Below are 14,000 nucleotides of genomic sequence, written 5' to 3' on the forward strand. Positions count from 1 at the left end.
ATTTCTCCTCCACTACAGAACTCCCTTCTATCTCCCACTACCTGGCTTAACTCGGCCCCAGTTCTCCCTTTACAGGACGTTGCTAGGGTGTAAGGCATAGTATGTTATGTGTCCCTTTCTTACTAAGTGATCTCTTTCAGATAGAAGAGAGGTTGGGGTCTCACATCACGAATTCCTCCACTTTCGGTAAAGAGTTCCAATGTATCACCTTCTATGACATTTACACGATCCTTAACCAGCAACCGCTATGAGGAGTGCAGATGAATCTGAGACCAAGCTAGGGCACATGTAGATGAAATCTACCAAACCAATGCTGCCCATCCAACTGGGGCAGAGGTGGCCCCCGACTGGGATCCTGAATAGAACTACAATACTGGGGGGTGGGTTTCTAACCAGAGACCAACTTATTACTTACCTCCTGGCCAGCCTGCGCAAGGCTGCCCTTAAAGTGATAAACTATTGAAAAATCCAAGAGGTTGTCCAGGACAAACATGAAAACCCATCTCAATCCCTAGACTGCCTTAACAATATACCAATCTGGATTCTAACCCCAAGATGGAGAACAACTCTTTATGACCCACTTCTTTGTCCTTGATATTAGGGCCAGACTTAAATGTCCTAGAGAAAGGATCCCCGACTCCAAAGGCAGCAGTCTTAGTGGTGGCCTTTAAGGTCTACAGTGGGAGAGATGAAAAATTCTGGAAACAAAACTACCTGATGCTTGCAAAGGCCTTTTGACTGGCTATACCAGTGGGCTCTCAGGCTCCCTGGTCTCCCAAAGCCTGAGAACCTCTGGGTCCTTGTTTCAGATGTTGTCAGGAGAATCACTGGGCCCTGGGCCTGTCTAAAGCCTTGTAAACTACCCAGAACATGCCCAAGGTGCCATCAAGAAGGGCAGTGTAGTTTTGACTGCACCTATGTCCCTCATAGCATGGGGACATCAAGTCCAAATCATCCTTCAGCAAATTTTCTAGGTATTGCATGGACAACTGAGGGGGTCTTGGGCTCTCTTGTCCTGACCACTGCCATCCCTAACAGGGAGCCTCAGGTAGACATCACAGTACCAGGGTGATCTATCTCCTTTCTGGACACCAGAGCCACCTACTTAGTCCTGAAGGAGTTTTAGGGACCCATATCCTTCTTGTTCCCCTACTGCCAGGGTAGGGGGCAGCCTTACTAACCTCACCAAACTCCTCATCTTGCTCACTCCTTCCTAGTGGTACCAACTGGTCCCATCCCTTTGCTGGGAAAGGACCTCCTAGTCAAAGTGGGAGTCTCTATTTCTTTTGCACTCCCCTGTAGTGAGACTTGTCAGCAGTATAAATAATGACACAGGCTTTAATATAGTTTAAAGCTTAGGCCTTTGCTTAGGCAGTCTGGTTAATTTAACTTAATCTAACTAGCCTATGACCCACCATGTGGCTAGCTCTATGACTTTCTCTGCTCTGCTGTGGTTCATGTATCTTTCCTCAGTGTCTGCTCTCGAGTTTCCTGCTTCTTCTCTCTTCTCTTGCATCGTTCTCTCTCTCTGGAAGTCCCGCCCTCCACTTCCTGCCCAGTGATTGGCTGTTACAACCAATCAGCAGTGAGATGACCTCTGATACAATTCTAGATTGTCTCTAGGTTTAGAGGGCTGCCTGACCTTCAAGTATTGAGTAGAAGGACAAATATTTACAAATATAAGGCTGGTGATGGGCCATTGAAATGACAATGCCAACACCATGCCAGCATTTAGTTCTCTGCTGGTACAGATTAACTATTGAAAATACAGAGGCACACCATCATAGTGTGTAAAAGAGGTTACCCAACACTCGGCATTCCTTGATCCTCGGTTCACTGACCATTCCCCTTCTCCTCCAAATCAGACAGTCTGATGTGCCTTTTCCCTTGCTGGCCTCCCAGTGCATCACAGAGTCTAGGCCAAATCTCTCTCCTTGTCATGTGGGCCACCTGACTTTAACAGAGAGAGTAGAGCAAAGCAAAACAAAAGGATTTAAAGGAACTTGCTTTGCAACGACTGCTCCTGGTAACAGCTACTCACATCCTTGGTAAATGGTTGGGTGGAGGATGTGAAAGCTTCAGAGAGTTCTAAAGGCAGAGGAAATGGATTTAAGGTGATAAAAAAATGCCAAGATTTGACAGCTCCAGACAGATCTCCAAAAACGTAACAGACAGCTCCATGCCTTTGGCCACTGACTGTCTAGTATGGAACACAATACTCTCTCTTTTAACCTCTCTTTTCCTCCTTTTTCTTAATCCTACTAATTGCACCCTGGCTCATAAATTTCTTGTCTAGATTTCTTCAACAACAGATCCAGAAGATTTCTGATCACTTTTAATCAGTTGTCACTACAGAAGTGTTAGCTAGAGAGCCAGAGGCCTGCAGCACCCAGTCACACCCAGATAGAAAAGCTCAAACGTGCTCCAAGGACTCACTGCCTAGTCAGCAGGAAGTAGTCTGATAACAACACTACCCCCTTTTCTGACCCCTGACTGGTTGTTAATAATATAAAAAGGGGGGGCATGTAGGGTAAAATGGCCAAGGAAAAACACCCTGACCCTGACTTTTGGCCCTGAGGCCAGGGCCAAAGGAAAGAATTGCTCCAAGACCAAGACCAGGACCAAGAAACAGAACACTACCAATTCCTGCGTTCACCTTAAGATCAGGCCACAGAATCCCATCAATCCCTCAGAATGAAATCCCACCAACCCCTGAGCTTTCCCCAGAGTCTAACTACACAATCCCACCAATCCCTAAACTTGCCCCAAGATCAGGTCACAAAAATTCCACCAATCCCAGGCTACCCTGGAAAGCTCTGCCCCACCCCAAGCCCTGTATAATAAAACCTCTTCTCCGTTCCCTGCTGCTTCTAGCTGAACGGAGGCAGCTGACCTTCTGGGCTTTCCCTTCCCAATAAGTCTCTTGTGTGAGGTTTGTTGTGTGGTGTGGCTTTATGGTATTGCTTGGTTCCCGATTGCCAGGAATTGCCAGGGTACCTTTCCCAGTAGAGCTGTAACAGTTGTATAGGGGGAAATCTTCCCCCACTGAGCAGAGTTGTAACACTTTCATTCGGGAAGCTTTCTCCCTCAGAATTGTAACACAATATTTATGTTTGTTTCCTTCTCCCTGTTCCCTCTTCCCCTCCCTCTTTCCTCTCCTTCTCCCCTCTCCTCTCGCCCCTTTCTTCCTCTCCCTCTCCCCCCTCCCCCTCCCTCTTCCCTTTTCCCTCTCCCTCTCCTCCCCTCCCCTCCCTCCTCCCTCTCCTTCTCCCCTCTCTCCTCTTCCCTTTTCCTTCTCCCTCCTTCCTCTCCCCTCCCTCTCCCCCCTCTCCCCCCTCTCCCCCTTCCTCTCCCCCTCCCTCTCCCTTTCCTTCTCTTCCTCTTCTTCTCCCCCTCCCTCTCTCTCTTTTTTTTTTCGGAGCTGGGGACCCAACCCAGGGCCTTGCGCTTGCTAGGCAAGTGCTCTACCACTGAGCTAAATCCCCAACCCCCCTCCCTCTCTCTCTCCCCCCCTCTCCTTCTTCCCTCTCCCCTCTTCCCTTTTCCTTCTCCCTCTCCTTCTCCCATCTCTCCTCTCCTCCCCTCCCCCTCCCTCTCCCTCTCCCTCTCCCTCCCCCCTCTCCCTCTTTCTGACCCATTGAGTTAGCCAAAGTCCTCTGTAACTATCTGATGGACCGATGGGCTCGTCAGTAGGTACACAACAGAAGACAATGACTGTCTTGCCCCTAGAATCCTTCAGTAGCCAATAGTTCAGGAGGAAGGGGGATGAGACTTGTGAGTCCTTCCCCAATCCATCAGTGACTGTTGCTAGGCAAATCTTATGTCAGGCCTGTGGTAGATGGCCATACATAGCTGTTTTCACTTTTTTTGTATTTTTAAGACAGGTCTCATGACTGGTTGGGTGTGGTGGTACACTCCTCTAATACCAGTACTCAGGAGGGGAGGCAGAGGCAGGCAGATCTCTGTGCTGTGAGTTCAAGGCCTGATCTATGTAGTGTCTCAGAACAGGCAGGGCTGCATGGATCCGGTCTGAAAACCGAACAGAACAAAAGACTGAGTCACTCTATCATTCTAGATGGTCTAGAACTCCTTATGTTAATTCCACTGAGTGAGAGTAAAGACCATTACCCACAATTCTTTGGTCAAATAAAGCCAGCCTTATTTTCTGTCAGGTAGGGCTATCTCCATAAAGTGGGGAGAAAATATCAAAATATCATGGAAGACAGGAAAAAGTAGGGTTTATATAGCCACAAAACTGCAGTGCTGGGGGGATTTCAAGGGTTGGGAGATTTTCAGAGGCATTTCGGTTACATAGGAACTTGGTTGAACATTTAAACATTATGTGGCAGAGTGTCCTATCGTATCATGGTGGATATCAGGGTATAGGGTGTGGAACATGTTGAATTCCAGAAAAATGGGTCAACACCTGGCCAAATCCATGTTTTGCAGAAAACAGGGATGAACTTAATTTTGATCTTATAACAAGATGGCTTTTAATCTTATTATGGAGTCAGGCTGGTCCATCACTTATGTAAACCAGGGTGGCCTTGAACTCACAAAGATCTGTCTGCCTGTCTCATGAATTCTGGGGTCAAGAGAGCATGCCACTATGCTGGGTTCAAACGTTTTATGTTCTGGAAGAGTTCAGCCTATTCTAGAACCTCACGGAAGGGAAGAGGGGTCACATGGCCTCTGCTCTTGTCCTTCCGGCTATTGCTTTTTGCTGTGCCAATGTTACACTGAAAGATTGGCCGTGTCCTGGTTACTGGGGTGCTGTTGCTGCTCCTGGCAGGGAACCAATCTTGTGATGCTCCCTGGGTTCCTGGGTCTCCTTCTTGGACTCATAGCTCCTTTCCAGCCTTCATATCCAGTGCATGCTCATTCCCTGTGGTATAGGTTAGGATGCCCTGGCTTTATGCTGTGTCAGCTGATGCTCACTGCCTTAGCCTGGATTTACAGAACCTAAGTTCCTCCACTTCTAGTCACTTCATTGTTGACTCTTCTTGCCTGTGGATCTTGCACAGGGCTGGCACTGCATCCCCTGGGTCTCCTTAGCATTATCTCTAGGGGAACAGCTCGAGGGTTGGTCTCTTTTTTCTGGAAGGAAGACCAGCCTCTCTCCTGAGATCATTGGCCTGGTGAGGTCAAGGAATTACCCAGATGGAGTCAGTAGTTAGACGCTGTCCCCAGAAAGATGAGAGAGCTCCTTACACATATCTGCAGAGTTAAGAAGCAGTTACAGTACAGAAGACAGCTTCTTCTGGTTAGAGAAACACTTGAATAGCCAGGGGTGGGGGTGTGTCCCCATCACCCAGTAGCCAGGGGTGGGGGTGTCCCCATCACCCAGTAGCCAGGGGTGGGGGTGTGTCCCCATCACTCAGTAGCCAGGGGTAGGGGTGTGTCCCCATCACCCAGTAGCCAGGGGTGGTGGTGTGTCCCCATCACTCAGTAGCCAGGGGTGGGGGTGTCCCCATCACTCAGTAGCCAGGGGTGGGGGTGTCCCCATCACCCAGTGGCCAGGGGTGGGGGTGCATGCTTGACATCACAGATAGTCGGGGTGGTGGTGAGCTCATCATCCCAGCGTATGGACGGCAGAGGCAGGAAGCTGTTGAAAGTTTGGCATCAGGCTGGACTACATAGTAGTTTCCAGATGAGATCATCCTGGATTACAGAGTGAGACCCCCATCTCATCCCTCAGCTGATCACCACCCTCGCCACCATGGCTGCCACTAAAGCATCATAGAAATCATGGTACTTTACTAGTCTCTATCTTGATAAGGATTCAAGGACCACAAGAACCTCACCGTGTGCATCTTCCCTGTTTCTCTCTTGCCCATCCCTTGTGCACCGTGCTGAGCCTGGATGCCCAGCTGTGGGCTAGCACCAAAGTCCTGTGGCCCCTCCCAGGATCAACTCCTCTGTTCTTTGTGGCTCCGTAGGTGAAATCCCAGGAGCTGGGGCAGCCAGCATCATGTCTGCTTTGACGGACAAGGCCATAGTGAAGAAAGAGCTGCTGCGTGATGTGGCTGGGAAGGACAAGTACCAGGTCAACAACAAGCACGACAAGGAGTACACTCCGCTGCCTCTGAACAAGATCATCCAGCGAGCTGAGGAGCTGGTGGGGCAGGAGGTGCTGTACAGGCTGACCAGTGAGAACTGTGAGCACTTCGTGAACGAACTGCGTTATGGAGTCCCTCGGAGTGACCAGGTGCGTCCTCAGTCCCTGTACCTGACCTCAGGTGCCAGGTCATTTTCCCAACTGCCAGTGGCTGGACTTCAGTGTGGCTGGAGACAGAATTACAAACCGGGTGATAATAGTCTAAGCATATGCTTCCTTGGCACGCTCAGAGGCGGGCGGGGATGGGGGAGCCAGGCAGGTGAGACGGCGGGTCAGATTCCCTTCCTTTTCGGTGGTAGGGATTGAACCCAGTACAGGTCATGATCATTCCACCCCTGTGATGATGCTCCCCGAGCCCTGGAGGCAAGCTCTGTGAGCCCCACTTTGTAGATGAGGAATCAGGAGCTTCTACAAGCCGTCTGACTATGGCCACTCGTTTCAGCCAACAAATCCTTCTGAGCCTTCAGGCCTGTGCCGTGTTTTTCTGGCAGTCAGTTGTAGCCGTGTGGGTGGGAGGCAGAGAGGAGGTTTGATGTGCAGGTCCATTGAACCACCCTCCCTTAGCAGGCTACAGATGGCAGGGCACTCATGCTGGAGGTGGGCCGGCCCTCTTCCCGCTTTCTTTTCTGAGATGGATCTCTGGGTAGCTCAGGCTGCTCTGGCCTTGGATCCCTAGTCTTCTTGCTTTAGCTTGCCAAGTGCTGTGACCACACTCGCTCCGCTTTGCATGGCGAGAGGTTAACTATTCACATTCGTGTTTTGAAATCCTTTCTCTTTCTCCCTGCCTAGTGATGGACAACAGGGACTCCCTTCTTTTCTAGTGCTAGGGATTCAATCCAGGGTCTTGCCTATCATAGGTAGGCGCTCTACCACTGAGCTAACCACTCCACTTCTAGCCCTTTGGGCCCTGTTTTGACCAGCTATGCGATCTTCAAGGATGTATTTAGTCAGGGCCCCCTGCCACTTGGTATAGTGCCTATGAGAACTGATCTTGGAGGATTTCATGTGAATTAGAGAGGAAAATTTCTATTTATTTATTATTTATTTATTTATTTATTTATTTATTTGTTATTTAACTACATTCACTATTCCCTATTTCCCCCTCACAAAGTCCCTCCCTCACACCCCTTCCCTTCCTTCCTGAGAGGGTGGGACACCCTCTCTGGGTATCTCTTCACACTGGCGCATCAAGTCTCTGAAGGGTTAGGCACTTGAGAGGAGTATTCTTGGGATCCTTACAGGGCTGACTGAGAACATGAAGCTGATAGATTACAGTGGCAGAGACAGTCTTCCAAAGCTTGTTCCTTGGTTCACCAGGGCTTTGACTGCTGGCCTCTCTGGGCCACCGTGATTTAGATGGGGAGACATGTATTGACAAGAACAGTCTCAAGTTCCTCTTACACTGCCTATGTTGACTGCTGTTTGGTTGTTTGGTCACTGTCTCCTCAGTGAGACATGAGGTGTCTTCCAATGGGCAGCATCTGGGTCCTTTCCTCCATTAGCTGATCAGTGCTCATCAGCTATGTAATATACCCCTGTCAGGGGCAAGGGACATAGAGACTAAGCAGGTGAGGAAGGCAGTATTACTAGTGTTTGCTAAACTCTCCTGAGGATCTGGGCCACAGTCTGGTTTTAGTGAGTATAGAACAGCTGCTCTCAGGAAGGAAGCAGGCAGAGATATGAGAGAATGTCATTAGCTCCTGGGTGACTGCAGTGACACTGGCAGCATACTTTTAATTCCAGCACTCTGTAGACAGAGGCAGAGTTCAAGCTAGTCTACAGAGTGAGTTCCAGGATAGCCAGGGCTACACGGAGAAACCATGTCTTGAAAAAACAGACAGACAGACAAACAAAACAAACAAAAAACCCAAACAAAGGATAGAAATTGAGTACTCAGAAAGTCTGTCTATTTGCACAAGGCTCAAGGCCCTGGATTCAATGACTGGCAACCCTACAATAGTTGTATTAACTGCTTTTCTCATCACCATGACCAAATACCCAGCAAGCTGCAAGTTAAGGAGGGACCTTTGTTTTGGCTGATGATTGGCGGCTGCCATTCCTCACAGTGGGAGAAGGTGTGGCAGTGGGAGGTGCTTGCTGGCACAGTGGCAGGTCAGGAAGTGGAGGAAGGGGAATGCTGGGGCACACTTCTTTTCTCCAGGACTCAGTTAATGCAATGGTACTGTTGACATTCAGGGTAATCTTCTCATGTTAGTCCTCTCTGGACATGCCCTCACAGCCATACCCAGAGGCGTGCCTCTTGAGTGCCTTAGGCATTTCTTTCTTTTTTTTTCTTTTTTAAAACATTTCTTTTTTTTTTTGGTTCTTTTTTTTTCGGAGCTGGGGACCGAACCCAGGGCCTTGCGCTTCCTAGGCAAGCGCTCTACCACTGAGCTAAATCCCCAACCCCCTTTTTTTTTCTTTTTTATTGTTTTTATTCTCTGTTTTGTTTTGGCAAGGCCCTACAATGTACCTTTATTTTATTTTATTTTTTTAAATTTGTTTTCCTCTTTTTTTTCCATCTTTATTAACTTGAGTATCTCTTATTTACATTTCAATTGTTATTCCCCTTTCTGGTTTCCGGGCCAACATCCCCCTAACCCCTTCCCTTCCCCTTCTATATGGGTGTTCCCCTCCCCATCATCCCCCCATTACTGCCCTCCCCCCAACAATCACGTTCACTGGGGGTTCAGTCTTGGCAGGACCAAGGGCTTCTTCCCCTTCCACTGGTGCTCTTACTAGGCTGTTCATTGCTACCTATGAGGTTGGAGCCCAGGGTCAGTCCATGTATAGTCTTTGGGAAGTGGCTTAGTCCCTGGAAGCTCTGGTTGCTTGGCATTGTTGTTCATATGGGGTCTCGAGCCCCTTCAAGCTCTTCCAGTCCTTTCTCTGATTCCTTCAATGGGGGTCCCATTCTCAGTTCAGTGGTTTGCTGCTGGCATTCACCTATGTATTTGCTGTATTCTGGCTGTGTCTCTCAGGAGATATCTACATCTGGTTGCCTTAGGCATTTCTTAATCTGAAATCAATCATAATAACAGTTCATTAAGAAATGTGGCCCTTAAAAAGATCGTTTATGTGTGAAATGTTACCTGCACATAGCATGATGCAGCAATAAACAGCTTTATAAGTCCTGACTTGTGGCCATCGGTTAGTGGCCCCTGGGCTCTCTAATCACTAAAGGGAATTTAGTTAGGTGTGTTTACAGGGATACAAATCACAGGAACAAAGAGATTTTTGGCAAAAATAAGGTTCAAACATTTGGCAGATAACAGACCTGTATGCCATGCAAATAGCAACAACTTTGGTCTGTGAAAACGTTCTTTCAACATATAGAAATAGAACCTGTAGCAGGATCTTGGTCTACTGTGATGCCCTTCCCTTCAGGCAGTTGTGAACAAGTGTTAATTTTCCCTGGTAACAGTAGGGACTTCTAACCAGCAGGAAGAACTCGGTCAACCTAAATAAAACCTCAATTTATTTGTATATAACCCGTCACCAAGCTAGCATAACATGTTCTTAAGTACATATAGGAAGTTGTATGTATGTATGTATGTATGTATGTATGTATGTATGTATGTATGTATGTTTGACCTGACTGTACCATTTTCTTAGCACCACCAGGACTATAAGATACTATATTCATATCCTAATCACTGTCTCTGTGCACAAAGTGTGACCACGAACAGTGGAGTCATTGTTGCATGCCTTGACAAAGTCTCTTCTGTCTGAACCAGCAGTGTTAGCATTTGTTCTCACTTTATGGGTTTCAGAAAAGAATAAGGGTCATGTTGTGCCTCCTCCATTACCCACATTTTACCCCTCCCGATACAGAACTCAGCAAGGAAAACACTGGATAGAAATGGTGTGTGTGTGTGTGTGTGTGTGTCTGTGTGTGTGTGTGTGTGTGTGTGTGTGTGTGTGTGTGTGTGTGTGTCTGTGTGTAGTCCTGTGTGTCTGGGTGTATGTAGAGGCAAAAGGTCAACTTCCAGTGTCATTTTGCAGGCACTGTCCCTATTTTTTAAATGAATGAACAATCAAACAAACAAAAACAGTATCTCTCATTGGCTTAGAATTTGTCAACTAGGATAAGCTGATTGACCAGTGGCCAAGGAAACTTTTTCTCATCTCCCAGCTCTTGGATTACAAATGCATGCACTCATACTTGGCTTTTTCTGGGAATTCTGGGGGGCCTGAACTCAGGTTTGTGTTTACACAAACAGTGAGGCAAGCACTTACTCACTGTTCCACATCCTCAGTTCCAGATGCTTAGCAAGGTGACCCCATAACACCATGGCTTAAGGCCAGCCAACAGTCAGACCTCTCTGGTTGATAGTACCATTCGAACTTCCATCCAAACTAGGTTAACAGTGAGGGAAAACAGCGGGTACAGAAGATAGGCACTAGGTAAGGAGCCAATGGGGTTCATTAATGTTAGTTTCACTGTGAGATGAGCCCAGTGGGTTGTTTGAGAGTCTTCAGTACCCATATCTTCTACTTGGCGTGGTCAGATTCTCCAGAAAGGCCTTCCAGACTTGAGTGGAGGGTGACATTCTGGGAACAGCAGAGGGATCTTGGAGGCTCACACTGAGCATGCTCATAGTCACTCAGTGTCCTGTTCGTGGTCATGGTACACCCTAAAATACATGTCTAGACTTGTAGACCCAGAGAGTTTCTGTTTTACTCTATCCAGAGAACATTCACGCCTCTGCTGGGCTGAGGGGGGAGGTCCAGGGAACTGGAGGAAGTGCTCTCTTTCCATTCACTCCCAGAGGAACCTGGGTGTGTCTATCTGACCCTTTCAGGAGTTTCCTTCACTAACTAGGGTTACTTCTCAGCTTCTTTGTCCTCATTGAATTATGTTTAAAACAAATGTTCTGAGGGCTGGAGAGATGGCTAGGCCATAAAAGCTAGGTTCACACAACAACAACAACAACAACAACAACAACAACAACAACAACAACGAACGTCCCTAATTAGAAAGAAAAATCGCTGTGGTGCTGTGTAGTGAACTCAGGGTACTCCCCACAGTAGGCCATTGCTCAACCACAGCTATCTCCTATCTTGAACAAACAATGTCTTTTATTTCAGTTGGCTTTTAGGAGGGAGTGGAATTTGACATGTTTAGCTTTTCCCTGCACCCCTCTCTTTTGCAATGCTTCCTTCCCCCACCCCACCCCGAGAGCAGCACAAATCAGATAGTCTCAGATCTGCATTATATGACTACCATTCCTAGTGGAATTTATTTAAGAATAGACTGATGGAAACAGGTGCAGAGACCCACAGCCAAACATTAGGAGGAACTTGGGGAATCTTGTGGAAGAGGGCAGGAAGGATTATGGGAGCCAGAGAGGTCAAGGACACCACAAGAAAACCCACAGAATTAACTAACCTGGGTCCATAGGGGCTCACAGAGACTGAAGTGCAACCAGGGAGACTACCTAGGACTGACCAAGGCCCTTTGCACATATGTTACCATTGAGTAGCTTGGTCTTCACTTGGGACTCCTAACAGTAAGAGCAGGAGCTGTCTAATCTACCTCAATAGGAGAGGAGTCTTACTGCAACTCAATATGCCAGGGCTGGTTGATATCCATGGGAGGCCTCCTCTTTTCTGAAGAGAAAGGGAAGAGAAGTGTGTCCAGGGGGTGGGGTGGGGGACAAGAACTAGGAGATGAAGGAGGGGAAACGATGGCTGAGGGGTTAAATAAATAGATAAATACATACGAATAGAGAGGTTCAGTGGCTCACACCTCTCCTGGAACCCCAGTGCATGGTGGGTGGAGGCAAGAGGACCAGGAGTTAAGGCCCAAAGATGCTGGCATCTTTTGTGAATCAACTTGGCACAAGCTAGAATAATTTTGGAATGAGAGAACCTCAACTGAGAAAAGGTCCCCACCAGATTGGCCTGGGAGCAAGATGCGTTTTCTTGATTGATAATTGGTATGGAAAGGCCTGTTTCACCCTAGGCATTAACACTCCTGGGCTGGTGGCCCGGGTGTTAAGAAGGCAGGAGAAAGCTATGACAAGCAAGCCGGAAAGCAATGTTTCTCCATGGCCTCTGCATAGACTCCTGCCCTGCCTTCCCTCAGTGATGGCGCATTACCTGGAAGTGTAAGATAAAACAAACCCTTCCTCTGTAAGTTGCTTTTGGTCATGGTGTTTTATCACAGCAATAGACACTGTGACTGTGACTGTAACTGTAACTGTAACTGTGACTGTAACTGTGACTGTGACTGTGACTGTGACTGTAACTGTAACTGTAACTATAACTATAGCTATAACTGTAGCTGTAACTGTAACTGTAACTGTAACTATAGCTATAACTATAGCTATAACTATAACTATAGCTATAACTATAACTATAACTATAGCTATAACTATAACTATAGCTATAACTATAACTATAGCTATAACTATAGCTATAACTATAACTATAACTATAACTATAACTATAACTATAACTATAGCTATAACTAAGTAGCTAAAACTATAACTAAGACACTTGGCTACATAGTGAGCTCAATTTGAGGCCAGCCTGGGCTACATGCAACCTTTTCTGAAAAAATAAAAATAGACCTGGAATAGGGGCAACTATACTTTGCCTCTGGTCTCTCAGTGGACACCAGAGTCCATTCAAAGAAAGAGCTGGCTGTGGTGTCATGCCTTTCACCCTGGCACTCAGGAGGTCAAGGCAGGAGGTCTTGAGATCAAGGCACTAAACAGCAAGATCATGACTCCAAAAGAGAAAAACAAGCAAACAGCAACCCAGCCCTTTAAAGGGAACACCTCCAAGCCTGGCAGGCCAGACACTGGAAACATGGCATGAGGTGAGGCCCTTGCTCTCGTGGAGGTCAGATTGTTTTGAGTTCTCAATTGCAATTCCTTCCTACACTTGCCCATTGGCTGGCCATCTTGACTATCCTGCTGTCATCCCTCTGTTCTTTCCATGGATACCTTACAAAGATTTACAGGCTTTAAATAGTCCAGGGCCGCATTCAGGTTACCACATTGGGTCCATGTTAGATCCAGGTCAGCTGGTTCTGCCCACTCCTTTCCTCACCCATCCCTCTCCTTCCCACAGCCAGTATTTGTTGACTCTCCAGTTTGGGCTTGGAAGCGAAGGGGGCATGTGAGGTGCCATGAGCAGAGTGACCCTAGTCAATGAACAGCCTGTTCCCACACTCTTTTCTTATTCTTTTTTTTTTTCCTTTTTTTTTCTCAGAGCTGGGGACCGAACCCAGGGCCTTGCGCTTGCTAGGCAAGCGCTCTACCACTGAGCTAAATCCCCAACCTGTCCCCACACTCTTGACACAGAGCCTGACTCACCCCCTTTTCTGTTGCAGGTCAGAGATGCCGTCAAGGTGGCGACCGTCACTGGAGTGGGCTTGGCGGCCTTGGGCCTCATTGGAGTCATGCTCTCAAGAAACAAGAAACAGAAGCAGTGAGCTGAATGACTATCCAGCTTTAGGGCTCTTCTTTTGCTAGAGGGTTGGAGTTTGATTTATAGATTCTACTGCTTTATAATTAGGTATATTTTCACAATATACAATAAACCACAAGAAGGGAATTTTCATGGAGGATGCTGCAGTAACTACCTGGTGTGACGTCTCTGGAGGGAAGCTCTGGGCTCCGTTCTGAGTAACACCCTTTCCTGGTTGGTCTTGGTCTTTGCTGTGGTACCCTTTCTATTGCAGAAAACAGAGTCCAGCACTGTTATCTCAAGTGAAGCGCATTGCTGTGTGTCAGATACTGTGGAATGCCAAAGTACACAAAGTGTGCCCGGGTACACAGAAATAGAAACCTCAGATAGCTAGGGATCTTGGCTTAGAACTTGATCAAACATGGCCCTTTGAGACTCAGGAGCTGGAGTTTATGGATAT

At 47.4% G+C, this 14,000-nt stretch overlaps 1 protein-coding gene across 4 annotated transcripts in view; it reads left to right on the forward strand.

Annotated features, from left to right (window-relative positions):
* The window catches only part of Plaat3 (phospholipase A and acyltransferase 3), a 33,797-nt gene extending 20,100 nt beyond the window's left edge, over positions 1–13,697 (forward strand). For all 4 annotated transcript variants that reach the window (XM_039101108.2, NM_017060.2, XM_039101104.2 and 1 more), the window contains 2 exons: positions 5,940–6,208; positions 13,464–13,697. In XM_039101108.2, the coding sequence (XP_038957036.1) occupies positions 5,972–6,208; positions 13,464–13,565 (339 nt within the window). In that variant the 5' untranslated portion in view covers positions 5,940–5,971 and the 3' untranslated portion in view covers positions 13,566–13,697. The remainder of the gene's footprint in view (positions 1–5,939; positions 6,209–13,463) is intronic.
* The last annotated feature ends 303 nt before the right edge of the window (positions 13,698–14,000 follow it).

Source organism: Rattus norvegicus, chromosome 1 (genome assembly GCF_036323735.1).
Source record: "Rattus norvegicus strain BN/NHsdMcwi chromosome 1, GRCr8, whole genome shotgun sequence".
In the NCBI taxonomy this organism is placed as follows: domain Eukaryota; kingdom Metazoa; phylum Chordata; class Mammalia; order Rodentia; family Muridae; genus Rattus; species Rattus norvegicus.